Below are 27,070 nucleotides of genomic sequence, written 5' to 3'. Positions count from 1 at the left end.
ACGAGGTACTGGCATAATTTAAGCTGTTAGTCGTGCTTGGATAGCTCAGTTGACAGAGCACTTGCCCACGAAAGGCAAAGGTCTCGAGTTCGAGTCTCGGTCCGGCATAAGTTTGAATCTGCCAGGAAGTTTCTTAAGGCCGTTTTGGTTAATGTTACAAGGCCAGATCAGTCAATCATCCAGAATGTTGCCCCTGCAACTACTGAAAAGACGGCCGCGTTTCTTCAGGAACCACATGTTTGTCTGGCCTCTCAATAGATACCTCTCTGTTGTGGTTGCACCTACGGTACGGCTATCTGTATCGTTGAGGCATGCAGGCCTCCCCGCCAACGGCAAGGGCTATGGTTCATGGGGATGGAATGTCTTTACTCTTCACAACTGACAAATACTATCATCTTTAGGATACATAGTGCTATAAATACTACTATAATCATTCTCTGTGAGCTCTCATTTGACATTATGTTGGATGAAGGAGAAGGAGAAGCGGAAGAAGAAGAAGAATGTGAGAGAAAAAATTCTCCTTATGACTGTTACTCGTTTTGAGTGTCACAAGTATAAATCATAAGTCAATCGGTTTTTGCTTACAACTATTCCATACTGATTCTGATACAAAATGAAAACTCTTATCTACAGCTGTGTGAGAGTCATCTGTATAGTGAAGGAAGGCTTCTTGATGAATCAGGACTCCCGTAAGCTAGTGATATCGACATAAATAAATATTGTGCAGTTCATTTGTTTTCAGAAATTCAGTATTGTTTGAATAACCAAATTATTAATCATGTGCATGGTCCAGAAATTGGAATGCTAATGAGAGGATATGCATCATTTATGCCAAATGACGTAATCGTATTATAGAACGTTGGTTGTGAATGAGAAATGAACTGAAGGAATTCGTTGCAGGCGGTGGACGTTTTGGTTTCTGTATCCCACTCAGCATGCTGTGTGGGCTCACAGAGAATTACAGGAAGACTGTTTTAAATGTTTGCCATGAATTTGTACTGATTCACAGCGGAGAAGATACTAAATACATTATCTCAAATAATGCAGGCACCAAATCAAAAATTGTAATCGAAAATTTTTACTGTGAACTGCCAGAAATACGAGTTTCCAAGTAAGAGTAAATATCATTGAGGAACATCTTAAGAAATGATCTAAGTTTACAAGCATTCCATCATTGGGATTTAACTGAATGTTTTGCACCAGAAATTAGCACATGGACATAGAAAGTTAAATTCAGTAATGTGCTCGAAACAGCAAGATATTATTTTAGCTTTTCAGACAAGCAGAAATTCGATTTCCTGTGATTGCAGCATATTCTACGCTACAGACATGATAGACTTGAAGGTATATCTGAATTGCTCTAAATATCCTAAACAGTACTATTCGGTCGATTTTAGAACGAAGAATACTGCACCACTGTACGAAATGTATTACAATTTTCAATCTCTTATTATGGAGAGAGAAAACCAAGGGGAGGGAAATCCACCCCGTGAGACGTATAGTGTTCCAGCATTCTATGTAATTGATGCTCACAAAAATATGAAGAAACACATCATCTCTCATTGATACGATAATTGAAATGCAAATGAAAATAGTATTGCAATATAATACAATAGCAAACTGTCTGGTTATTCATGATTCTTTTACAGACATGACACATTCAACCAATCGGGTAGTGAGGTATCCCTTTACACTATAGAGTTAATGCTGTACATATGAAAGGAGTTTGCAATTTCTTGACCGAAAGTGCCACCATCTTGGTTAGGGTGTATAATAAGCCTTGATAGCCACAACTGATCATTTATCTATCGGAAAACAGACTCAAGGTAAGAATGAAACGCACATTTCTATTACCTACAAACAGAGTTTGATTTTACGTGATACTGCACGTCACAATGTTTTCCTTTTTTCCTTCAAACCTCTTCGGTTGCTGAGTAGTATGCCAGTAACATGTTTCTAGATTGTGGAGGCCTTTGCAAACCGTGTATAAGTTGTGAGTCAGTTTGCGATTGTGTGCATATTTCAGGAGAAATACGTCTTGCTCAAGGTAAAAGAGAACTTTCTCTCATGCTTATGGATTTTTTTCCTAGTATTAGATTGCTCATTCGCATATTTTTTTCAGAATCATGTACAATGTCTTGGTTGATTGTCAAGCATTCGACACCATAGACAAACAATTTAACATGAAGGAACTTGCACGTCAGATGCTGGCTGGTGCTTATTGTTGCTTCTGGTGGTTTCATTCTACAGTGGACAACACTCTACTATGAGTTGAAAATAACTCTGCACATTGGTTAATGGAAAACCACCGCCATCACAGAATGAGCTTAGCTGATGTACCATTGGAAACTGTGCTGAATGGTATTCCTACAGTTATTCCACCTACGTCTTGTGTCTGTGTGAAGGGTTTGGAAAAAGTAAAGTGGATTAAAAACTTGTTGCCAGAATATAACGTGCATAGTATTGTGGAAAAAGGATGACTCTCATTTGATACACGCCGACTGAAAAGGCATATCGATAAATGCAAACCAATGATCAGAAAGTTATTGCAACAGTGACAGCATTGTTATCAGTTGCGAAATTTCCCATATGGGCTTCGTTGTTGAACAATGAAAAAAATGTAACTGTTTTATGCCAGTGAGTGAAATTAACTTTGTTGTTGAACACAGAAAAAATTGTAATGAGATGTTACTCTTGTTGCTGGCATCATTGCAGTCAGCATGAAACCTGGAATAGCTGAAGAACTGCATAACTCAGCATTCACTGTTTACGTAAGTAGGGAGGTTATCACAAAAAGATCTGATGACCTTCGTCAAGGTGATCTCGTTGACCTGATTGCATATTCCAAATACAATTCAGGTTATAAATATTGGTTAAAAGTAATTGGTGTGTACACAAAATATGCATGGGTTGCTGCTGGCGCTGGGGTTGCAGATCCATTAAGCAAAATATGTAGAAAATGTTTCAGGATTCAAATCATTTACAAAGACGGGTAAGGAAGCTAATGAAAAGACATAGATTAATCACTACTTGTCGTTCAACAATTTGAAAACTGTTGTTGTTTAGTGATTAAATAGAACTCTTAGAGGAATGATGTTTAAACATTTCATTCCACAAGGTTTTTCTGAATGGGCTAATCTGCTAAAACATCTGGTATAAGTCAGTTCAGTTAACCAAAATATAGAAAAATCAATATGAGACCTGTTGATATGAAAGATAACAGCCTTTTTTCTGTTGTGTACAAAGCAATCAAGATATTAGATGAACAAAAAGCTAAATTCAAAGTTGCCGATTTTTTCAGAATTAGTGAATACAAGGCAGTTCGAGAAAGGCTACACCTCCGACTGGTCTACCAAGATATTAAAAAATTGAGCAGTTCAAGAGACGTACCTAAGAAGGTATCTGCTGCAAGATTACTTATTATGACTTGTAACAGGAGGATTCTGTAGCACAGGACTATAGAAAACCAGATATCGATCAACAAATTTGATAGAAAAATAATACAGAAGAAAGTAAACTAAGATTTCATAAAATGGCTGGGTTCAGATGCAACACACAATTGCTGGATTACTTTGTAAGAGAGAGTATGTGAAAGGAGTGAGCTGTATATGGAGAAAAATTTGTTACAGTTTTGTTGTAACATGAGTCAGTTTGTTTTGTGGAGGCTGATTTCTTACAGTTTTCTTGTAAAATAGAGTGCAACTAGTTACAGTTTTTCTGTAATATGGTGGTCAATTTGTCGTAGTTTTACTTGGACATGCAGACCAATTGTTACAGTTTTGTTATAAAATGGGCCAATTTGTTATATGGAGGGCATTTTGTTACAATTTTGCTGTTATGTGAGGGGTAATTTGTTACAATATCTCTGTAACTTGGAGAATTTGTGACAGTATCACTAAACATCGACAATTTGTTTCACAATCACTGCAAAAGGGACAGTTTGTTACAATTTCGCTGTAACATGGAGGGTAATTTTCACGTTATTGCTGTCACAGAGACAATTTGTTACAGCTTCACTGTAACGTGGAGGGCAACTTTTTACAGTTTTTCTGAATCATGAAGGCAGGTTGTTACAACGTCACTCTAACATGGAAAATTTGTTACAATTTCGGTGTAATATGGGGGGTAATTTAGTACATAGAGGAATTTTGTTGGACTTTTGCTATAACAGAAAGAGTAATTTGTAACAACTTATTTATAACATGGAGGAGGGCATTCTGTTCGAGACAGCTTACTATGTTTTGGAATCGGAACATGTTCTAAGACTTTTTAATAGACGAATGAGAGTGACATTGGGCGATAGTTTTGTGAATCACTTCTGCTACTCTTCTTACTGATGGACATGACCTGTAGTATCTTCCATCTATTGGGTACAGGTTTTTGTTGTTAGGATATACGTTATATTATGCTTAAAAGAACAGATCAGCCACAACTCTATAGCATTTGACACAGATTCCATTGGGCTATGGAACTTTGTTCAGTTTAGCAATTTAGTTGTTTGTCAAAACCACCGATAAATATATACATAACTGATCTTTGCAGTGCCATTGAAATAAAACTAGGGCAATAGTCATGGATTTTTCTTTCCTAATCTGTTTCAGTTCTTGCATCATCCATTAGTGTCTGGACACCAAATGTGATTCCACCGGCATCTCTTAGGTTTATAAACGCTGTGCTCTTTTGCAACCACCGTTTTGTAACAACAAGAACTTAAACATTTCTCAAAAGTTTCGTTTATAAAATCACGTGAACTATAAAATATTTGAACATATATTTGCCGTGTACCATACAGCGCTGCATGCCCTTTTTGCATGTATGCTTAATGGAAATTGTTTTGTTGCAGAATTTTGTGCAGCAGTACTACGCGTTCCAGATCATTACTGGCAACAGCTTTTGCGCAACGGTAAGTGGACTGTTTTTATTAAGATTTAATGTCCACCTGCACCATATGTTCAAAAGTATTCTCGCAACACGCAAGAAGGGTGGGTAACAAACTAGAACATTTTAGTGCTTAATTAGAAATATAATCCTCTTGCCACTACACAATAAGACTGAACAAAATTATTAAATATGAGTAAAATGGTTCAAATGGCTCTGAGCACTATGGGACTCAACATCTGTGGTCATAAGTCCCCTAGAACTTAGAACTACTTAAACCTAACTAACCTAAGGACATCACACACATCCATGCCCGAGGCAGGATTCGAACCTGCGACCGTAGCGGTCGCGCGGTTCCGGACTGAGCGCCTAGAACCGCTAGACCACCGCGGCCGGCAAAATATGAGTAACAGGTTACAACGTTCCAGTTCTAAAAAGGTAATGATTCCAGAAAGCTGTTATGTTAATTATTTGTTAGGTTGCAGGTCCTTTTAAATGGAATGAGGAGTCTAATGAGCAAACAAAAAGAAGTGAGACTAAACCAAAGAAAGACGAAAATGATGGGACGTGGTAGAAACAAGATTAGCAGTAAGCTTAACATCGGAATTTAGGACCACAACGTAGGCAAGATGAAGGCAATGGGTGATTTCTCAGGTTTCCTCGGCGTGGCTGATTAAAAGTGTGCTTCCGGTGTTCTTTGTAGTTCATGCTCAGTATTTCGATGAACGACCCAGACGTCCTCCTCCGGTTCTGCGTGTTGTGCTTTTATGTGTACTCACTGCTTGGACTGCAGTCACACTGTCGGACGTTCAAATATTGTGCATACGAGGTGCATCCGAAAGTACGCTTCGATCGCGTCCAGAGATGGCATGGCTAGCCGGAAAGGAATGCTAATGCGCAGGGGTAGAGAGGAGGTACGAGGGAATAATGCGGTGCAGTTTCAGTCCTGTGACGGCGGTGGTTTCCGCACACTGCTAGGATAAAATGACTGCCCTGGTACTGTCTCCCGCCAGCTGCGAGGTTCGCGCAGTTATCCGATTATAGCACGCACATCGCCAATTGTGCCACGTGTATGGACATGACATTATGAGCGACAGCATGGTCAGTCGATGGTGCTGGCAATTCGCTGAAGACAATATTCACGACGAAGACTGTAGTGGCTGACCATTCCTGGTGACACCAGAACTGACGGAAAGTGTGCTGTAAGCAATTTTGCAGAACCGGCGCTTCACATTTTCATAGCTCTCGCGTCAGTTTCTCTAGATGTGTCGCTATCTGTTGCACGGAGTTGTCTCCCGGTGGCTTATTTTCATAAAATGTCTGCAAGATGAGTGTCTAGGCAACTTACAGATGGACACATAACTAAACGTCTGGCAGCAGACATTCCTACAGATAGAAGCGACGAGTTTCTCGACCATGTTGTCACTGGGGACGAAAAATGGGTGTCGTGTGTCACACGAGAAATAAAACAACAAAAAATGGTTCAAATGACTCTGAGCACTATGGGACTTAACTTCTGAGGTCATCAGTCCCCCTAGAACTTAGAACTACTTAAACCTAACCAACCTAAGGACATCACACACATCCATGCCGAAGGCAGGATTCGAACCTGCGACCGTATAAAACAACAATTCATGCATTCTCAGTAAAAAATAAATAAATAAATAAACTATCTGCACTATCTTCTGGGATCGACGTAGTGTCCTCTTGAGTGAATTTATACCTCGAGGGGAGACAGTAAACGCTGATCTTTATTGTCAGACGTTGAAAAATCTGAGGCGGTCGATCCAGAACAAGTGCCGTTGTGTGTTGACATTACGCTTGTGCATGTCAATGCAAGATCCCAGACAACTCCACACGAAATGTCATGAATCAGTTTGGATGGAATATCTTCGATATTTGACCCAGCAGCCCCATTCTCGCCATGGTGACTTACATCTCTACGGTCTCATGAAGCGTTTTCCGGCAGGAAAACATTTCCACGACGACGTTGAGGTGCGGACTGAAGTGAGTTCGTGGCTCCAGACACCTGTGACATGGGCATACAACTGACGGTGCCCCTTAACGATCAATGCCTCGACGAGAGTGGTGACTACTTTGAGAAGTAGCCACTGAATCTGTGTAAATTCTTACATACTTACGAGTATGTTTTTGTTTCCTTTATCTGTCATCGTAACTTCCTTAAAGCATTCACCTCATAAAATGGAAACAAGACCTCGACTGCACACCTGGAAGAAAACGACTGAAGGAATTCTGCTACCAGGAAGAAAAATAACATATGGTAGACGAAGATAGGAGAATATAAAAAGCGGACTCAAACAGGCAAAGAGAATATTAATGGCCCGAAAGAAATCTACTAGTATCAAGCGTCAGTCGTAATTTAGGAAGAAATTTCTGAGAATGTTCGTATGGGGCACAGCAATGCCTGGAAGTGAACATGGAGGCTGGAAAAACTGGAAGAGCATCGAAGCGGCTGGGTTGTGGAACTAAACAAGGGCGTGTTGAAAAATAATCCCTACGAATTTTTAATGTGAATACTGTTGAAACATTTTAAATAAAGCGAAGTTTACGAACATTTTACATTTTTGTTCTTCATGCCTACATATTTATTTTTCTACTTACTGTAGTAATCCTGGCGAAATACATATTTCTCTCAATGGGAGACTACGGTCGCAGGTTCGAATCCTGCCTCGGGCATGGATGTGTGTGATGTCCTTAGGTTAGTTAGGTTTAAGTAGTTCTAAGTTCTAGGGGACTGATGACCTCAGCAATTAAGTCCCATAGTGCTCAGAGCCATTTCTCAATGGGAGACACGTTTGTTGATTCCGTCACTGTAGAATGTTTAACATTGGTGACGGTCCCACAACCTAACCTCTGCTTACACCGCTTCATCACAATCAAAGTGAAGTCCCTGAAGGTGTTCTTTAAGTTTTGGAAATAGGTAAAAATCGTATGGGGCCAAGTTGGGACTGTATGTAGGATGATCGATGACCTGGAACCAAAGGCGTCGGATTGTTGGAGATGTCTTGGTGCTCACGTGTGTTCTGGCCTGTCATGCTGAACGAGAGGGTGCTCCATGTGTGGACGAACACTTCGAATTCTTGCTTTCAGTTTTCTGAGGGTTTTCTCACGCACCGATGTAGTTACGTCACACAGCGCTACGTTACACGCTTTAATTCGGAGCCCTTTAGCAGCAAAAGGTTTGCAAATTGCATCGGCGAAGCAGTAATGTCCACCGAGTAATAGGCGTGGCATGTAGTAATTCAACCGATATTGAGAACAGAATAAAAAATTCGGATGCCTTACTTTCCAGCACGCTCTCGCAGAACGGAGCTGAAAAGTAGGTGGATTGATAAGGTCAGATATGAGCAGGTTCTTCCCACAATCGAGGAGAGGAATATGTAGGGAACGTTGACAAGAAAAAGAGGGGTGACAAGACATGTGTCAACACTTCAAGGAATTACTTCCATGGTACTTTGAGGGAGCTGTAGGGAGTAAAATGTAGAGGGAAAGACAGAGACCAGTATACACCCCAAAAATACACTCATGCTCATAAATTAAGGATAATTGCAGAATGTGGTGCCACACAAAATGGCACTACACAAAACTGGCGCTAATAGCATAGGCACATAGGGAACACACACGACACAGATCTGTAAGTTCACGGTATTGCTGATAAGTTGAGAAAACCGTCCCGAAACACATGTGCTACAAAACGTCACTGTTTACTGCGCTTGTACCCCGACATTAATATGGGATATGATCACCATGCACACGTACACAGGCGCACAACGGGTTGGAATACTCGATCAGGTGGTCGAGCAGCTGCTGGGGTAGAGCCTCCCATTCTTGCACCAGTGCCTGTCGGAGCTCCTGAAGCATCGTAGCGGTTTGAAGACGTGCAGCGATACGTCGACCGAGAGCATCCCAGGTGTGCTCGATGGGGTTTAGGCCCGGAGAACAGGCAGGCCACTCCATTCGTCTGATATCTTCTGTTTCAAGGTACTCCTCCACGATGGCAGCTCGGTGGGGCCGTGCGTTATCATCCCACCCCTGAAAAGGCTGACATACTGGTGCAAAATGCCATCCCGATACACTTGACCTGTTACAGTTCCTCTGTCAAAGACATGCAGGGGTTTACGTGCACCAATCATAATCATACCCCACACCATCAAACTACGACCTCCGTACAGGTCGCTTTCAAGGACATTAAGGGGGTTGATATCTGGTTCCTGATCACGCCAGATTAAAACCCGGCGAGAATCACTGTTCAGACTATGCCTGGACTCGTCTGTGAACATAACCTGGGACCACTGTTCCAAAGACCATGTACTGTGTTCTTGACACCAGGCTTTACGGGCTCTCCTGTGACCAGGGGTCAGTGGAATGCACCTTGCACATCTCCGGGCGAATAAACCATGTCTGTTCAGTCGTCTGTAGACTGTGTGTCTGGAGACAACTGTTCAGTGGGTGCGGTAAGGTCCCGAGCAAGGCTACCTGCAGTACTCCGTGGCCGTCTGCGGGCACTGATGGTGAGATATCGGTCTTCTTGTGGTGTTGTACACTGTTGACGTCCCGTACTGTAGCGCCTGGACAGTTTTCCTGTCTGCTGGAATCATTGCCATAATCTTGAGATCAAACTTTGTGGCACACGGAGGGCCCGTGCTACGACCTGCTGTGTTCGACCAGCCTCCAGTCGCCCTAGTATTCTACCCTCACAACGTCATCAATATGTGTTCTTTGAGCCATTTTCAACACACAGTCACCATTAGCACGTCTGAAAACGTCTGCACACTTACTCGCTGCACCGTATTCTGACATGTACCAACACACCTCTGCGTATGTGGACTACTGCCAGCGCCACCGTGCAACGACCGCATGGTTATACCCCGAGCTGATTTAAACCCGCAAACTGCCCAGCAGAGCGTTGTTTCATCATGTATCAGCATTATCCTTAATACATGAGCATGGGTGTAGTTGAGGACGCTTGGTGCTAGTGCTGCTCCGAAGTAAAGAAGAAAGGAATTCATAGAGAGCCGCATCAAACCAATCACAAGACTGACGCCAAAAAAAGAGGGAAGGAAAAAGTTCATTGTAGGCCTTGGAGAACACTGAAACCAGCGAAATAGTTAGCGTTACTGTGGCACTTGGTCTGTGAATTGATAAACTTGTTGTTGGACGCTTTCGCTTCACATGTCTCCTGAGGTTTTCGCAGTTCTTTTGAGGTATAATGTTTGCCTACAAATACCGCACGATGTAGGTTTCTTACTTTCGTCTCTTACAGAAAACTTTCCCCCACAAATAATTAGATTTCTGTCATTTATTCATTGCTGACAACCACACGAAACTATTCACAAAATTGAATGTGAAATTTCTACATTTCAGTTTCCTACTATTTATTATAATTGCATATTATGTGAGTACAGCACTGTAGTCAAGAACGCACAGGATATTTCCAACTGTATACATTTTGCGGCTTCTACGTTGGAACACTGGCGCTTCAGCAATGGAACCACTTTGCTCTTGGCACTCGAGCCCTGCTGTAGTCTGTCAGCAAAATGAAGACCAAGCAACGGTGTCGCCATTCTCCCTACCCAACTCCGTCACAAGGAGCATCAACAGGCTGTTTCAGAAGGTTATACTGACCCTTCCCCAGAACGCCTTTTAAATCAGTGACGACGCAGTATGCAGACGTGACCAAGAGTGTTTATTTCTCACTAACTGCGCCAACACTATTCAGAATACAGACATTAAAACGAAGAGGACTAATGAAAGAAGCGCACTTCATCTATGTAAATGACTGCACGATGCACTGACTGAACAATGAATGGCGTGCTCTATGGTAGCTGTAGGGTCCTTCTGGGGAAGACCACTTCCCCCACCACAAGCACTGCTCGCTATTAAATTTACAAACTGCACGACCCAGTTTAATGTGACCATTGCCTAAGGTCGACGTCAACCTGCAGCAACCACTCACAGACGGCAGGTAGCGGTTCTAGAAATGGAGTGCATGTAAAACGTGTCGCTGGGACACTGAAAACAATGTGTCCGTTGTCGTAACGTGGAAACAGAGTGATTTCTCTGACGTCCAAAGGAGCGTGATCGTCGGCTTTCGGGCCAAGGGTGAAAGCATTACCGAGACGGCTACTTTCGTAAACTGTTCATGTGCCGCCGTGGTTAAAGCATACCGTGCATGACAAAATGTCGCTATCCAAAACCGGCGCCGAGGCAACTTTTGGTGCAACACGGACCAGTGTGAATGACGGCTGCTGAGATGTGTACGGACGAATGGATATACAACTGTGAGCAACTGACCTCCAAGATGAAGCAAGGTGCTACTAAAAGTGTCTCCTCAAGGATCGCTCAGTGAACGTTGCTGTGTATGACCCACCGAGTAGTGCTGACAGCACTTCATCGGCGTCGAAAACTCGAATTTAGACCCCAATACCGCAACAGTATGTCAACAGGGTGGCGACAGGTGGCCTTTTCAGATGAATCACGTTTTATGCTCCATCGGACAAATGGCCGTTGGCGTGTACGGCGTGAAATTTCTGAAAGCAAATACCTCGCAACAATCGTTGGGAGGGTCGAGGCCAGAGGGCACTTCCTGACTGCTCGCCTGCTTCTGGAAGGCATAGTCGATCAACACAAGTATGTATCTATCCTTGGGGCCATGTTCACCCCTACAAAAAGTTTGTTTTCCGCGGCACGGTGGCATCTACCAGCAGGACAATGCAACAGGTCACACAGCTTGCAGTGTATGTCCGTCGTTTCAAGCTCACCCAAGCCTACCGTCCTCCCCTGTAGAGATGGGCAAAACTGTTCTTTTCAGAGATTGGATCAGAACTGTTCACTCCCTGAAATGAATTAGCTCTTTTTCATGACTCACCACTCATTTACAATAGAAAATAAATGGAAGGCACATTGCCCTTTAAACTTGGTTTATTCCAGTACTATACCTGTATTTTGATCTTATTTGATCCTATTTTGAAGTAACACAGATAATGAGTAAGAATTTTGTATTGTTTATTGAAATTTCCACAATATGACAAAGTTTTTGATTATTGATTTATTTTGCACTATCGTGGTTTTTTGGGTGATCGGAAAATGTTGTAACTTGAGATTTACATTAACAATATATTTGGCTATAATGTATTAAAATTTCATTAACCTCATACAAATACATCGCAAGCCATATATTTTTAAAGTGAACGTTTCCTTCTGAAGACGCCTGAAATCGCAAAATCCGTACCAGAATAAGAAAAAAAAATATAAATTTGACTGTAAAACGAAAGTGCTGCATATAGCCTTACGCAGAATAAAACAAGGAAAATATTGGTGTATCACATTTTGCGATACGTTTATCGGTTCGCTCGTAATTAAAGCGTAAATTCGAGTGTCCATAATAAAAATCCTGTAGTAAGAGGAGTCATCAGGAACCTAATCTAATCAGTTTAAACAAATAAAAATTAAATAAAAACAATTGATGTATACAGAACATAATAATGTAATATACATAGCGGTATTACTACGAAGAACAATATCCAGTAGGGACGAACTCCGATGCAGAGGCGCTGAGTCGAGCAGGTCGAGCCGCGAGCTGTGAGCTGTATTACTGCGTGAGATGAGACCGCAGAGACCAGAGTGACACCCGAGTCGCTTTGCTCGACGCTCTGGCTAGAGTCGAGACGGTGGGGTGAGCATTGAGCGGGCGAGTTCCGAGGGTGGGGGGGAGCGGTGAACTCACCCGCTCCGAGACAAATCGTCCGTTCCCTTGCGAGCAGGTTTTTGCAAGTAGTTCCTATGTTATCCGCTAGGTGGCTCTCTGTCCTGTTGCTCGCATCAACTGCCCAGAGGGCAGGACGTGTGACTGAAACGATCGCCGACAGAGTGCGATGCGAAGTTAAGCTGCGCCAGACACTGCACAGTGCACACAGCAGACGACGCACAGAGACGGAACGGCATATGTGAAACACAAAATCCAATGGGGCACTGCACAATGCAGGCAGCCAAGGTAGAAGCAGGGCAGAGGCCGGCGCTTGCTGTGTTGTGTGGCGTGCACTGTGCTCTGACCAGCAGAGGCGCTGCTGATATGCTCCGTCTCTCTCTCTCTCTCTCTCTCTCTCTCTCTCTCTCTCTCTCTCTGCCGTGGGAAACGTTTGGAGCTACCGTTCTTTTTTTCTGAATCACTGACTGTTCACTCCATTGAAAGATTGAACTCTATGAATTAGTTCAAGAGCGGATCCCCAATCTCTACTCCCCTGGCCACTAAACTCCCTGGATTTAAACCACAATGAGAATCTGTGGGACCATGTCGATCGGGGTGTTTGTGCCATGGACACTTCTCAACTGCGAAACCTAGCGCAACTGAGCGTGGCACTGGAGTCGGCATAGCAACACACTCCGGTCCCTACCTTCCACAAACTGACTGACACTCTTCCTGCACGTCTCGCTGTGGTCTGGATTGGAAAAGGTGGTTATTCAGGCTTTTAATAGTTGGTCACATTAATATGACTGGACAGTGTATAATCTTCCAGCAACTTGTAATTCCCAGACCAGGTGGAGCTAACAACGATTCATGCAACGGCAACGATGTGATATTCAGAAGGAACGAAGGTTTTGCAAGATCGCGAGTAATCTCCAGCCACGGTAGGACCTACTGGTGTTTGCCAGGAGACGTCTGTGGGAATGTCAGCTGGAGCTGAGGTTGCAGCCTGAAGTGCCGGCATTGGCCCACTTACCACATGAAACACCGTCTCATACGGAGGGCAGTAATTTAGGTGGCGCGTTTTACTTCTGGCTAGCTTGGAGCGGAGACAGCTGGCTCGCATGCCGAAGCTCTTAAGACAGTATAACTGTTGTGGGTTGGCGGGAGAGCCAACACCGGTTTACTAGAGGAAGCCGAAAGGCACGCGTTTTAGCTCACGGAGGCTGACGTGAAGTCTGGAACAGGACAAGGAAATTAGACTTTAGAAAAAAAGGACGTAGCTGGTGGAATACTTAACTTTAATCCATTAATGATGAACATCGCTCTTGACGGTACATTATTCACAATCTCAATAGTAACTGGTAATGGCGCCTTGCTAGGTCGTAGCAAATGACGTAGCTGAAGGCTATGCTAACTATCGTCTCGGCAAATGAGAGCGTATTTTGTCAGTGAACCATCGCTAGCCAAGTAGGTTGTACAACTGGGGCGAGTGCTAGGAAGTCTCTCTAGACCTGCCGTGCGGCGGCGCTCGGTCTGCAATCACTAATAGTGGCGACACGCGGGTCCGACGTATACTAACGGACCGCGGCCGATTTAAAGGCTACCACCTAGCAAGTGTGGTGTCTGGCGGTGACACCACAATAACATTTGGAGCAGTGTGTGGCACGCTCGCTAAATTGCATAAACAAGAGTGCCTGCAGGCCAGTTGTCCTGCAGTCTTTCAGACCATTTTAAAGAAACTATTTGGTAAAAAATTTTATTCTCTCTCATATCATAGCCTCATTCGTCAGGTTCATGACGAACTACCAATCATTTCGTCAAATGTCATACTTACTGTCATATTTTGAATCTAAGCAACTCACTGCACAAAATTCGAATACTTTGCAATGAAAACCGGGGATCACTATGAGTTTGCGTTTGGCGCTTTTAGGTCGCACACTGCTGCACGCAGAATGTAGCTAACGTATTAAAATAACCTTTAAACTTGGAGTGGGGGGACGGGGGAGTTCTATAACTATCTCCAGTCCCAATAAAATCGATTATATGTAGTGCATCAGTTCTGCTCACGCATGAACGATAAAACCAGAATGAAATATTCATAACCTGCCCCAGCATTTCACTGAGGTATTGAAACAAGATCTTGGCAAATGATAGCACACAAAGAGGAGAGCCTTTTGCCATGCGGTTAATATGCAAAACTTCCTTATCTAAGACGATTTATAAGTAACTATAGATTTTTTTTCAATAGAATAATGTAAGTTTTTCTAAGGTCATCAGTAGATTGTGAAACGAGAATTGCTGTAAGTACGTAAGTGAAGAAATTACACGTTTACTTTTATACCAAGAATGGGTTTTTCCGTAAACTATTGACCTGTCCTGCCCTCAGTTGCTACATTAATAGTGCACTGTTTCAGTATTCCATCGCAATGTTACAAAGATGAATCTTGGTAAACTCTGCAGTATTTTGGCAAAAGAAGCAAATTTTAACATGGCAACAAAAAAATGTAGGTAATACTCCAAACACGTTACTAATGACACCACTCAAAAAAGACTGAGTGAGAGAGAGAGAGAGAGAGAGAGAGAGAGAGAGAGAGAGAAAACACGAACTCTAGAGAAAATAAATCACTGTTTCTGTTGCTATTTCGGCGGAATTCTGTGCCCCAGTGTATTTTGAATAATTAATTGCTGGGACTTATACATGCAAAAGATTTAATTTCTGTATCACAGTGCTCTGAGAAATATGAAAAGAATTCAGAGCACATAGTTTATCACTTTAAGCCACTCCGGGTGAGCCCAGGACAAAGACCGAATGTGCGTAAATCCTAGCACTGGGAATTTGGACGACGCATCGATCGCTCAAGAGGACCGGATGTGCTCTAAGCAATGGCGGGCTTTGAGTCTAACTGAAAGACGGCTTCTAACAGTTCTCTGAGAGACTATAATAATTTACAATCAAATATTAATGCAGATATAAATACATCAGCGATTTCTGATAAAAGAGGCACTTCCAATGACAACAACGTTTCAATATCTTTAAAACTACAAAAGTTATTATTTCACAGTGAATAAATAAACTATTCACACAATGAACCCCTAAATGAACAACTTTTAATTGCATCATGCAGTTTCAATAAAAGGTATCCCAGATGACAGCATTCGACTATAGCGTTCATCCTTGAAAGCTACATATCTGTATCTATTTTATTTATTGGTTTATGATGTTCTTTTACATCTGTTTCATTGTGCAAATGTTTGTCTGAACATCCTATCTGCCACAGTTACACAGGAAATGAACACAGCATCAGTACTTCATACTGTCATTCTTATGCAATTATTTTAACAAACAATTTACTATTTTGCCAGAAACTTTATTTGAATGTTGATTAAAAACTGTGCTAGTTTATAGATGATCACTTGAAAAGAGAACCAAAAGACGCTTCTGTGAAGAAGGCATAACTGTTTAAACAATACTTAAGGACAATCTGTGCTCATTTACTGTGAGCACATTTGTGCAGGATTATTTGCTTATTTATTTATTGTGAGTGTTCTGAGCGCGACTGACTATTTATAACATATATTTATTTAAATATTGTTGTAATATATTAGTTTAGTACAGGAAATTGTTGCGTCAATCGATGTCTACAGAGCTTAAAACCGATGTATTTTTGGTGGGGACGGCCTTCAACCAATGGAAAACCAGACAGGAGCGGAACACTACGGGAGTCAAGTCGATACTGCTACTTTTCGAGTGAAGACCTCAGAGAAGCGATTCTGAACATTTTGTGACGAGGGTGGAAGAAGACTGACCTGTTTAGTGTAACGTGCGCGATTCAGTCGTATAGGTGATTGTTTCTGGTTGATGAACGGCCACCTCAGTACTTTTGACTTTTGAAGGGACTTTATATTTCGATAGGCCTGAATGTGCTCCAGAGCAGGACTCTGACTTTTGCCGTTTGATGTACGGATCCATAGACAGAGTATGAGTTACCATTCTTCGTATGGCTTGTGTTAATTTGTGAATCATTGCGTTGAACTCTGAAGTAATTCGAGGTGGTGGATCTTTCGTGTATTATGATCACGAAATGGACTCAGCGAGTTTGACTGCAGAATCACAGCCAGAGGTTATTATTTGCAGCGAATTAGCTGCGTGACATGAAAGCAGACGTGTATGGCTCGACGCTATGACCTCACCGAGCTATTATTTTTAAACACAGCCGTGCACAGCCACAGTGGCTAAAGTACGAGTAACGGCAGGCAAAGACGTAACTGCTTTGCTCGTATGCGATGCTGTTTAGAAGAACAACTCAGGAGCAGTAACTGTTAGGTACAGTCACAAGGCCTTTACTTTTTCAGTCAAATATATTTTACTTCATCAGAGTTATTGATAGTCTATTTTGAACTTGATGGACAGTTGACAGGATTCTGCAAATCACCGGAGTGATCACAGCTTCATAACTATGAAATAGTTGTATTGTCTCAATGAGAGCTACTATTCTGGTTGCAAAAAGGAGCATACTTCTACTCGAAAAATTACAGTTGATTTGTTTTACGAGCCACTTGCAACCGTTCATCTAGATAGAAATATACTGTACGTCTAAAATACTAAAAGATGTTTGAAATCAAAAAATTCATGAAATCATTGTGACTGGGGATAGGAAGAAGAAGATTGTACACTACGTGCTCAGAATTGTCTCCATGTTTGTTAGATCACTGAGACATAGAAATAAAATCCTTTAGCGGATTTCAGTTTCAACTATTCATTATAAAGAATTCTGTTTAATTTCAATAGAAGTGGCGATTTATTTTCGACAGATTTCTTTCTCATATTTTTCTTTAGAGAAACGTCGTCAATGACAGGTTTTGAATAATACCTGCACTTCTGTTGTTGCCATGTTACAATTTCTTTCTTTGCTAAAACAGCGAAGTATTCAAAGATTCATCTCACTAAAATTCTAATGCAGCTGAAATTGCGACAGAATCCTGAAACAGTGAATTACTTAAGTAGCAATTGAGAGTAATGCAGGTCAATAGTTTATAAAAAAAACCATTCTGGTATAAAAATAAACATAAAATTTCTTCACTTATGTTGTTGCAAAAATTCTTGTTTCACCATTTATCGGTGACCCTTAAAAGTTAGATTATTCCTCTGAAACAATCTGTAGTGACTTACATATCTCAGTAAATGAGAAAGTTTTGCATATTAACCACATGGAAAATTAGTCTCCTCTTTGTATCCTATTATTTGTCAAGATCTAGTTTTATTATCTTGATGAGATATGAGACATGTTATGAATATTCTTGCTGTATCATGTGTGTATGAGCTGAACTGAGTGCACTGTATGCAATCTATTTTATCGAAATTGGAGATAGATGCGGGTCTTCTCCCATATTTAAAGAGTAATTCAATATGTCAGCTACATTTCATATCCAGCAACGTATAACCCAACGCAGACTCCCAACGACTGCTATTTCTCATAGCAAACTATTCGAATTTCATGCAGTAGGTTATTTAATTTCTTATATAACAATAACTCTGATCATAAACGAAATGATACGAAGTTCATCGTGAAGCTGGCATACGAGGCTACGAGATGTGAGAGAACCTAATTTTTTTTTTTTTACCAAATAATTCTGTAAAATTGTTTGAGAAAGACCGTGGTGCAGTCATCGAGCACATGACGTGCTGTTTTGTCTCGTACAATAACCAGCACTCTTTGTGAGATCCTGGCTTCAACGCTATGACGTTAGACACTAATAGCACTCCTGGTTGGCCAGTGCACATGGCGTTCAGCTTTCGTAACTCTCAGGGAAAGGAAAAAAATATAGTGTCGTGAGGTGTTTTTCTTTCAAAAAAATGATTTGAAAGTGCCTGTCACCCAGGATTTAACAGGGTCGGAACTGGGACATTTTTATAGCTACTTACAACTCACCATTCCTCTTCCAGAATATTAAAAATACTCCATACCTCCAGGTGTAGCCCCGCCCCACCTGAGCCCTCCTAACTATGGTATGGGCGCCCGTGCGGACCTTCTGTGTCCTCCTGTAACTGTTGTTGTGGAAGTTACAGGCTGTATACTTTCCCTGTCGCATGGTCACTTTTCGTAAACATGTAATATGGCGTACTAACGACCCAATGTTTGTAAGCAAAGATCGTCATTTGCACACTGTGCGTACAGCATTAGTGGCCGAGAGACCTCGTCTGGGATGTTCGTCGGCAAGGTGCAATTCTTTTTGATTTGATGTCACTTCGACAACATTATGATGGAACGATGATGAGGACAACACACACACCCAGTTCCGGGCGGAGAAAATCCCCATCCTGGCCGGGAATCGCATCCGGGACCCCGTGATGGAGAGTCAGCAACGCTATGCACAAGGCGACGAGCTGCTGACGTGCTCACGGCGACTTGGCAGCGCTGTACCCAAGCCAGAAACAATACTTGCTCTGATACTGGTTTTCAGACTTTGAGCAATTACTGCGAATTTGCTCTATTGTTAGCAGAAAATTTCAAGGCCATCCTGTCCTCGTGTAATAACGACTATGGAGGACCCCATTTTTATCTCAGCTGGTAGCAGCTGGCTGCAAGTCCTCACTGAACTGTCGCTCGTGACCGTTGTTCGCTGCACCACACTTATCGCTCACTCTTATCGCACCACAATAACTGACAGCTGTTTACGATTCAATAGCTCACAATGCGGTATCACCTCACCTACTATCAAACTTTCTGACCATTTGGGGGATACTATCAGCAGAAGTACGTATCCGTTTCCGCTGTATTTGCCGTATTTACCTTTCCAAATAACTCTTGGGAACATGTCCGTAGTATTGGCACCCACTTGCTCCGATCAGTAGATCAACTTATGTCCTGTTAGAGCAGGCAGATCAGTCTACATCGCTCCGTGTTCCATATTGTTGACTTCAAGCCTTAAAAAACGATGTTCAGTACCACTTCTCCTACGTCTTGTCTGTTCACTATTGGCCATACTCATGTTAGCACCGACCCTGGAATTTTTATATAAACGAGGGTATTGGAAACGCTATTGCGTCCCCCCTCCACAGGTCCTCCCTGGACCTCATCTTTCTGGTACTTTTACGAATAAAGTTTACTCAATGCAGAACCTGCTTTCTTAAACTTTGAAAATTTGGAATTTTTTGGTAAGGTCTTAATGGGACTAAACTACTGAGGTCATCGGACACACTACTTAATCTAACTTAAACTAACTTACGCTAAGGACAAGACACATGCCCGAGGGAGGATTCGAACATCCGACGGGGGGAGCCGCCCGCACGGCTCTTAAACTTTCCTTTAGTATGTAACACAACTACAGATGACTAAAACATCTATTCCATGATCTCGTATTATTTTTGAGTTAATCTCCCTGTTTTATCTGTGAGTTCGTTCCTTTGGAGGTCTCATCATTAGTTCAATTGACTCACAGCATAAATTTAAGCGTGCAGCTTTTAGTGAACAAGCTTTCGATAATGCCAAGCAACTGTGCCTCTTTTCATCAATCACACAACTTTAGTGCATGAGCGATGTGTCTGACAATTAAATGAAAGTCACCATAACAGCTATGGCTGCATTGTAGCCATTCTAAACACAATAATCCATACCGTGTGCTATGTGTCACGCGTATGCTCCATTTTCTTAATTACCATTGAATCAGCTTCAGTTATTTTCATTGAATGATTTCTCTTTAGTTGATAGCATGAAATAACTGCCTTTCTTAGAGCAGTAAACAATACTTACTTTTATTCATAATTTCCACACTATCTCTGAAACAGTCATCATTACTGATCCCTATTACATTATATTTTTGTGTTTTATATGTGTTCAGTTCTTATTGGATCATAAAAGCTTAATTTTGACTTTGAACTTTGACTTGTTCCAAGACGAGTCTTACCACCTATGTTTATTTGTATCAAGAACTGTAATGTCACGGTGACTATAACCATGGGCTCTCCTTGCTGTTTAGTGAATGATCTTATTGATCGTACTTATTACACAATTTAATTTTTGTCCATCGGTACCTGAGATCCCACTGTGTCAAAATTCTTAGATTTTGATGGGCTCATTTAGCTGTATTCTGTAATTCAAGTTTAACTAACTTAACAAAAGATTTCAGTCACTACTGTTGCACATACTTGGCACCCAAATTTGGTGTTTATTTGTGGGAAACTTATCAGTTTAATTGATGTTTACTCGTCCAGATCGAACTTTGACATAATGAAGTTAATTTTCGTGAAGTTGTGCTGAATTGATCACAATAGGTCTTAGTTTCCCATTTTCTGTTAATGCAGTGAGAAAACAAGTTAATTCTAATGTTCTTTTTAAATTACCAAGTGTTACCTTCATGTAATTATTATGTATGGGAGTAACACTGCTCAAGAATTTTAATGAGGTGTAATCTCCCCACGGAAATTTACCCTCTACCACGCAATAATTAATAATGGTCAACCAAATCATCCACATTTATTCACTTTTGGAAAGTATCTGATCGGATTTCTAGTAATATATGCGCCGACTCGTCGACGCCAAGGTATTTTTCTAGTAAGATTATTCTTTGGAATAACAGAGATACATAGATGTATTCTCCATGGTTATTATAGAGGGAGAACGAGTACAGCTTCGGAAGTATCTGTTGGAAGATTGTCGGGTTGCTAAAAGAGACATATTTGCTCTTCTTCTCGCTAAAGCGAGCTATTAAAGTTTGTGCCACTAGCGGGTTATTGGTGGATAGAGAAAAACGGTAAACGAAAATTAAGTAAGACTTGGAATCAACAGAAAACGGAACATGTAATGGAGATGGATTGAATATACTATTTTCCTCAGAAATAAGGTTTGTGACCCTTTTATTCTAGAGTGAATGACGAATGAGTTCTCTGTCTGAATCATTGATGATTGCCTTGGCCCTGTAATTAGTGGGGAAGTTTCAGCTGTGACGAAGAGAGCCTGCAGTCACCGAGTTTTGATAAAATCGTCCAAAAAGGCTTCGTCCACATCTGAAATTCTAAATCTGTCGTAAAAATGAACGAATTGTTCAAACGATCGATTTTTCCCAACTGAATGCAGCGCTTAACAATAATAACAAATGTAAAGATCTTTTCCAGCAAACCAGCCGCTGAATATTAAGACGAAGGGCTCCACCAGAGATTCTATTGGGCTGATTCCACGTAAATGAAATAATATATTTAAAACTGTACACAGATAAAGGACAGAGAGAGAGAGAGAGAGAGAGAGAGAGAGCGAGAGCGAATAAAATTCGAGAAAATACTCAGAATCCTCCATTAGCATAATTGTTTGCCTGTCTTATCACGGATCAGCCTCAAGATAAAACAGGAGGCCCTAACTGTATTGTACCGATTTGTGTGTGAGAGTGAAGGGGTAATAAAGGCGACAGATACACCTCTGTACAGACAAAACATTACACCAAGTTAGCGGCAAGCTGCATTCACATACTTTCATCAATTACAGTAGAATTCATTATAATGGCCAATCCGTGACAGGACACGTTTTTGGACGTTGTTAAAATAATTTTGTTCTCTGTTTCATGTGAACTACGACGAGCCAACTTAACTGACGCTTGGAAAAGAGAAGAAATACTCGCAGTCACATTCAGGGGATCTACAAATAAGAACATAAACAACACGCTTGGCGCAGAGAAAAGGCCAGATCTATAATTTTATTGAAGCTTACTAGAATAAATGAAGTATACGCTTTTCTGTTTAGTACTATTGAATATTTGAACGTTGACGTGTGTTCATGCTAGATGTAGTTAGACCTGCCCCAGTTACTTTTATCTGTATAAGTACAGTAAAAAAGTAGCCACAGAAGTACTCTTGTGTGAAGGGAGATATATTTATATAGTGACAGTAGAATATTTATATGGTTTTAACTAGGGCAATGTTTAAGATGAGTCAAGCAGAGCACAGCAGCACGCAACAGCCTTCAGCTGTTAGCACTGATAATAATGATGTAGTAAGAAGTGTTGTAGAACCGATCGCTACAGATAGCGCAATAGAACGCCCGGTAGACACGGCTGGAGATGTAACAGCAAGTACGCAACATGGATTAGATCCATTGGTAATTATCATGAGACAGATGCAGATGATAACCGAGAGCATGAATAATTTGAAAATCGACATTAACGCGAAATTAGCCTCAGTTACTGAAGGGCAAAATGATTTGAATACGAAATAGCCACAGAAGTACTCTTGTGTGAAGGGAGATATATTTATATAGTGACAGTAGAATATTTATATGGTTTTAACTAGGGCAATGTTTAAGATGAGTCAAGCAGAGCAGAGCAGCACGCAACAGCCTTCAGCTGTTAGCACTGATAATAATGATGTAGTAAGAAGTGTTGTAGAACCGATCGCTACAGATAGCGCAATAGAACGCCCGGTAGACACGGCTGGAGATGTAACAGCAAGTACGCAACATGGATTAGATCCATTGGTAATTATCATGAGACAGATGCAGATGATAACCGAGAGCATGAATAATTTGAAAATCGACATTAACGCGAAATTAGCCTCAGTTACTGAAGGGCAAAATGATTTGAATACGAAATTAGCCTCAGTCACTGAAGGGCAAAATGATTTGAATACGAAATTAGCCTCAGTTACTGAAGGGCAAAATGATTTGAATAAGAGATCAGCCTCAGTTACTGAAGGGCAAAATGATTTGAATAAGAAATTAGCCTCAGTTACTGAAGGGCAGGAAAATTTGAAAATCGACATCAATACGAAGTTAGCCTCAGTTACGGAAGGGCAGGAAAATTTGAAAGCTGAGATTAAGCAGCAGTTACAAGATTCTTTTTCCGAATTAGAGCAGCGGATAGAGACGAAGACAAAGGAACTTAAAGATCGGGCCGAAGAGACGGAACGAAAATTAACTGCACAAATAGAATTGGTGAAAGCTCAATGTGAGGAATCTACTCACCGCGTACGTGTAGAAATGAAGGAGTATGTGGCTATTAAGATAGATACCGTACGGGAACAGGTGGAAATGGTTCCGCAATTAGTACAAAAGCAAGATGCCATGTCATGTGCAATTGCGCAACTTCCTGAATTGGCACGTACGCAGACTAACCTAAAGGAAAGTGTTGAACATCTGACAGAGCGTCAAGATGCTATAGACCACCAAATTAATGTATTAACGGGTAAATTATTCGAAATCACATTAGAAAACAAAAGCCTAATGCGTGAAAACGTTGAGCAAAATGTTAAAGCAGCATTCCAGAGTCTATGTGGCAAACAGGAAGAGAATTTGTTTGCGAAAGGACTTGAGGAAGTGCGACAGCAGTTAGGTGCTGATTTCGAGCATTGGAAACAAACGATAGAAGAGTCGCTACGCGTTTCACAACAAGGCTCAGAACAAATGAATACAGGCCAGCAGCAGAAGTTGGCAGCGACTATAGAGCCAGTTACTGCACGTTCGCACACGATACCGACTTGTGTAAGTAACTCATATATTAAATTGCCACGAGCTAGTTGTTCGCGTGAAATTTTATCTGAAGGAGATTACGAAAGCCTTTGCCATGCCGAAGAAAAAATAATAAAGCATCGGCAATTCCAGATTTTTAACACTGACAAAAGGGGGGTCCATCCGATTGTTTTTATTCGAAGTTTCAGAGGAGTGCTACCCAGAAATTGGTCGGAGTGGCAGAAGATCAGTTTCGTGACAGGATATATACAAGGTTCGGGGGCGATCTGGGCCTCGGACATGACTTCTGTTTGCTCGACATATGACGATTTTGAGAAAGCGTTTTTAGCAAAGTTCTGGTCAGAAGGGGTACAGGAACGCCTAAGGCAGGAGGTGCTCTATCCGGAGCCTTTCTCCTTTTCAAAAGGAAGCCTTAGAAAGTATTTTGAAAAATATATAAATAAAACTAGATACTGGGACAGACCTATGCCCTTGCCAGACATAATAAACATACTTAAGGCAAGACTACCAACTAGCATCCGGAATCAATTAATCTACGGCAACGATAAAGACTTGGAGTCGTTCCTCACGACGTTAGACCATATAGATAATATCGAAGAGAACAACCAGAAAGCCCGTAATAACAGATTCCAATATAGGGAGATAGAGCCTCCTCCAAATGGTAGGCAACGGAATGCACAGAGATCGCTAAATAGTGGAGAAACCCCTCAAAATCTCAATAGTAATACCGGCAATAGTCTTGCGAGGGGCTATCCAAGGAACAACAGGAATGGGAAAAGATACAATCCCGTGTGGGGGGACGAAAGGAATTTCAGACCTCAAGCTTGGAACAATAACAGTAATAGAAAGTGGAATCAACCGGGGGGAATAAACTCAAATAACCAACATCAGTGGGGACGGACATCTGCGAATCAACCGGTAATTACTGAAGTGACGGAAGATGTCAACCACCAGGCGAATCAAAATCCAACAAACTTGTAAGGACCCACCCGTGCCCCGGAGGAGCGGTCAACAATTGGTTGAGGGGCAACAGGATATGTGTACCCATGCTAACGTATAATGATGGACGATTACTGGCAGATGAATTGACCGAGGACTTAGAACCCCAAGATGAGGCTAAGGAACAGGTGGCAGTAGCCGAAGTGCAAGTCATTTTGGAGACTGTACCTATAGTGGCGGTTTTAGACACAGCTGCAACCACAAATGTTATTTCGGAGGCTCTATTCAACAAGATCAGAAATATAAGACGAGTACCAATTTTTCCAGTTCAAAATTGCAGAATAATAGGCGCCGTTGGGGCTAGATCGGCTAATGTAAAAGTGCAGTCACTACTTAGTGTAGAAGTCGGAAATGTAGCAATAGTAAGCACATTCCTTGTTGTGAAAAATTTGGTGGTAGACTGCATTATCGGAGTCGACAGCCTACGTCAATACGGATGCAGAATAGATTTTAAAACAGGAAAAATTTGGTTAAATGTAAATAAACAAGAAATTGAGTTGGACTTGTTGAAAAAAGAAAGCCTTACCAGAAAATATAATAGTGGGATCAGTGTGCAAGTAATCAGGACGGCACAAAATTCTAAACAGCACGTAAATAATGAGTTCCAAGTCAAAGGAGATTTCGGTCAATTAGTGTATGAGAAGTTAAATGAATCCGACTGCATTACTGAAGATCAGAAGAAGCAGCTCAAAGAATTATTATTAGCGTATGAAAACGTGTTTGATGAAAGGCCAGGAGTTATTAAGGGATACATATGCCATCTCTACGTTAAGCCGCACGAAACGTATTGTAGAACTTTCTATCCTGTTCCCTGGAGGTTAAAGGCTCAAGTTCAAAAGGAAATAGATCGCATGTTGAAATGGGGTTTGATCGAACCCTCTACAAGCCCATACTGCTCCCCATTGTTGGTCGTGCCAAAAGCAAATGGGACTGTGAGACTGGTACTCGACGACAGAGAAATAAATAAAATCATAATTCCAGTGAGAACACATCCGGAAAACATAGACGAACTTATACAACGGTTCCAGGATGTCCAATATTTGACGAGCATTGATTTGCGGAGTTCTTATTGGCAAGTCAAGCTGGATGAATTATCAAGGAAATATACGGCTTTCATTTATTCCGGAAGAAGTTACCAATTTACTGTAGTTCCTTTCGGACTCAACATTAGTGCTGGAATCTTTATAGCAGCTCTAGATTATGCACTAGGTCCAGAGCTAAGAAGCAGGATAACAGTGTTTGTTGATGATTTGCATATAGCACCGAAGACTTGGGAGGAGCATATTACCTTACTGAGTCGGGTGTTGAACGTGTTCGAAACCATGGGAATAACTGCTAACCTACAGAAATCCCATTTTCACTAAACAGAATCAAGTTCCTGGGGCATATAATTGACGCAAAGGGAATTTTACCACCCACAAGGCAATTTGGTTGCGAGGATTTTTAGAGAATTCAATCGATTTATGAGGACGTATTGCCATAATAAGCAGACTGCGTGGGCAAATTATGTGGAAGAGTTTGAGCAGATATACAACAACATGCCCCACTCCTCAACTGGATATACACCTCGTGAATTGATGTTCGAAGCAAAAGAGGAAAACTTCTGGACTGACCATATGCCCAAAACTCAGGAAACTGAGATGCCTTGGGAAGAAAAAATAAGACAAGCTATCATAAATATGACGAAAAAAGCTGATCAGAGAAAACAACAATATGACAAATTAATCAAGAGGGTACAGACATACCATGTCGGAGAGAAGGTACTAGTCAAAAGACATACCAAATCATCCTTAATAAAGGAAAGTATAAAGAAATAGGAGTTACTATATACTGGCCCATACATTATCCTACAAATTCAGAATCCTGGGGCTTATCTGTTAGCATGCCCGGGATCGAACAAAATAAAAGGGTTATTTTCCCATAACGACTTGAAAAAATTTAATGAAGATTAGAAGATAGGGAGGAATGGTGTTGCGAGTGACAGAGATGAATGCTCGTAAAAAACATAACAATAAACTGTGTGTGTTTAGTGTTA

At 41.4% G+C, this 27,070-nt stretch overlaps 1 protein-coding gene across 1 annotated transcript in view; it reads left to right on the top strand.

Annotated features, from left to right (window-relative positions):
• The window catches only part of LOC126091960 (uncharacterized), a 387,115-nt gene that overhangs the window by 172,418 nt on the left and 187,627 nt on the right, over window positions 1-27,070 (top strand). The window contains exon 5 of the mRNA XM_049907303.1: window positions 4,844-4,903. Within this exon, the coding sequence (XP_049763260.1) occupies window positions 4,844-4,903 (60 nt within the window). The remainder of the gene's footprint in view (window positions 1-4,843; window positions 4,904-27,070) is intronic.

The sequence above is a fragment of the Schistocerca cancellata genome, chromosome 7 (genome assembly GCF_023864275.1).
Source record: "Schistocerca cancellata isolate TAMUIC-IGC-003103 chromosome 7, iqSchCanc2.1, whole genome shotgun sequence".
Classification (NCBI taxonomy): Eukaryota; Metazoa; Arthropoda; class Insecta; order Orthoptera; family Acrididae; genus Schistocerca; species Schistocerca cancellata.
The sequence above is the reverse complement of the archived record's forward strand: the minus strand, read 5'-3'. Positions and strand labels throughout refer to the sequence as shown.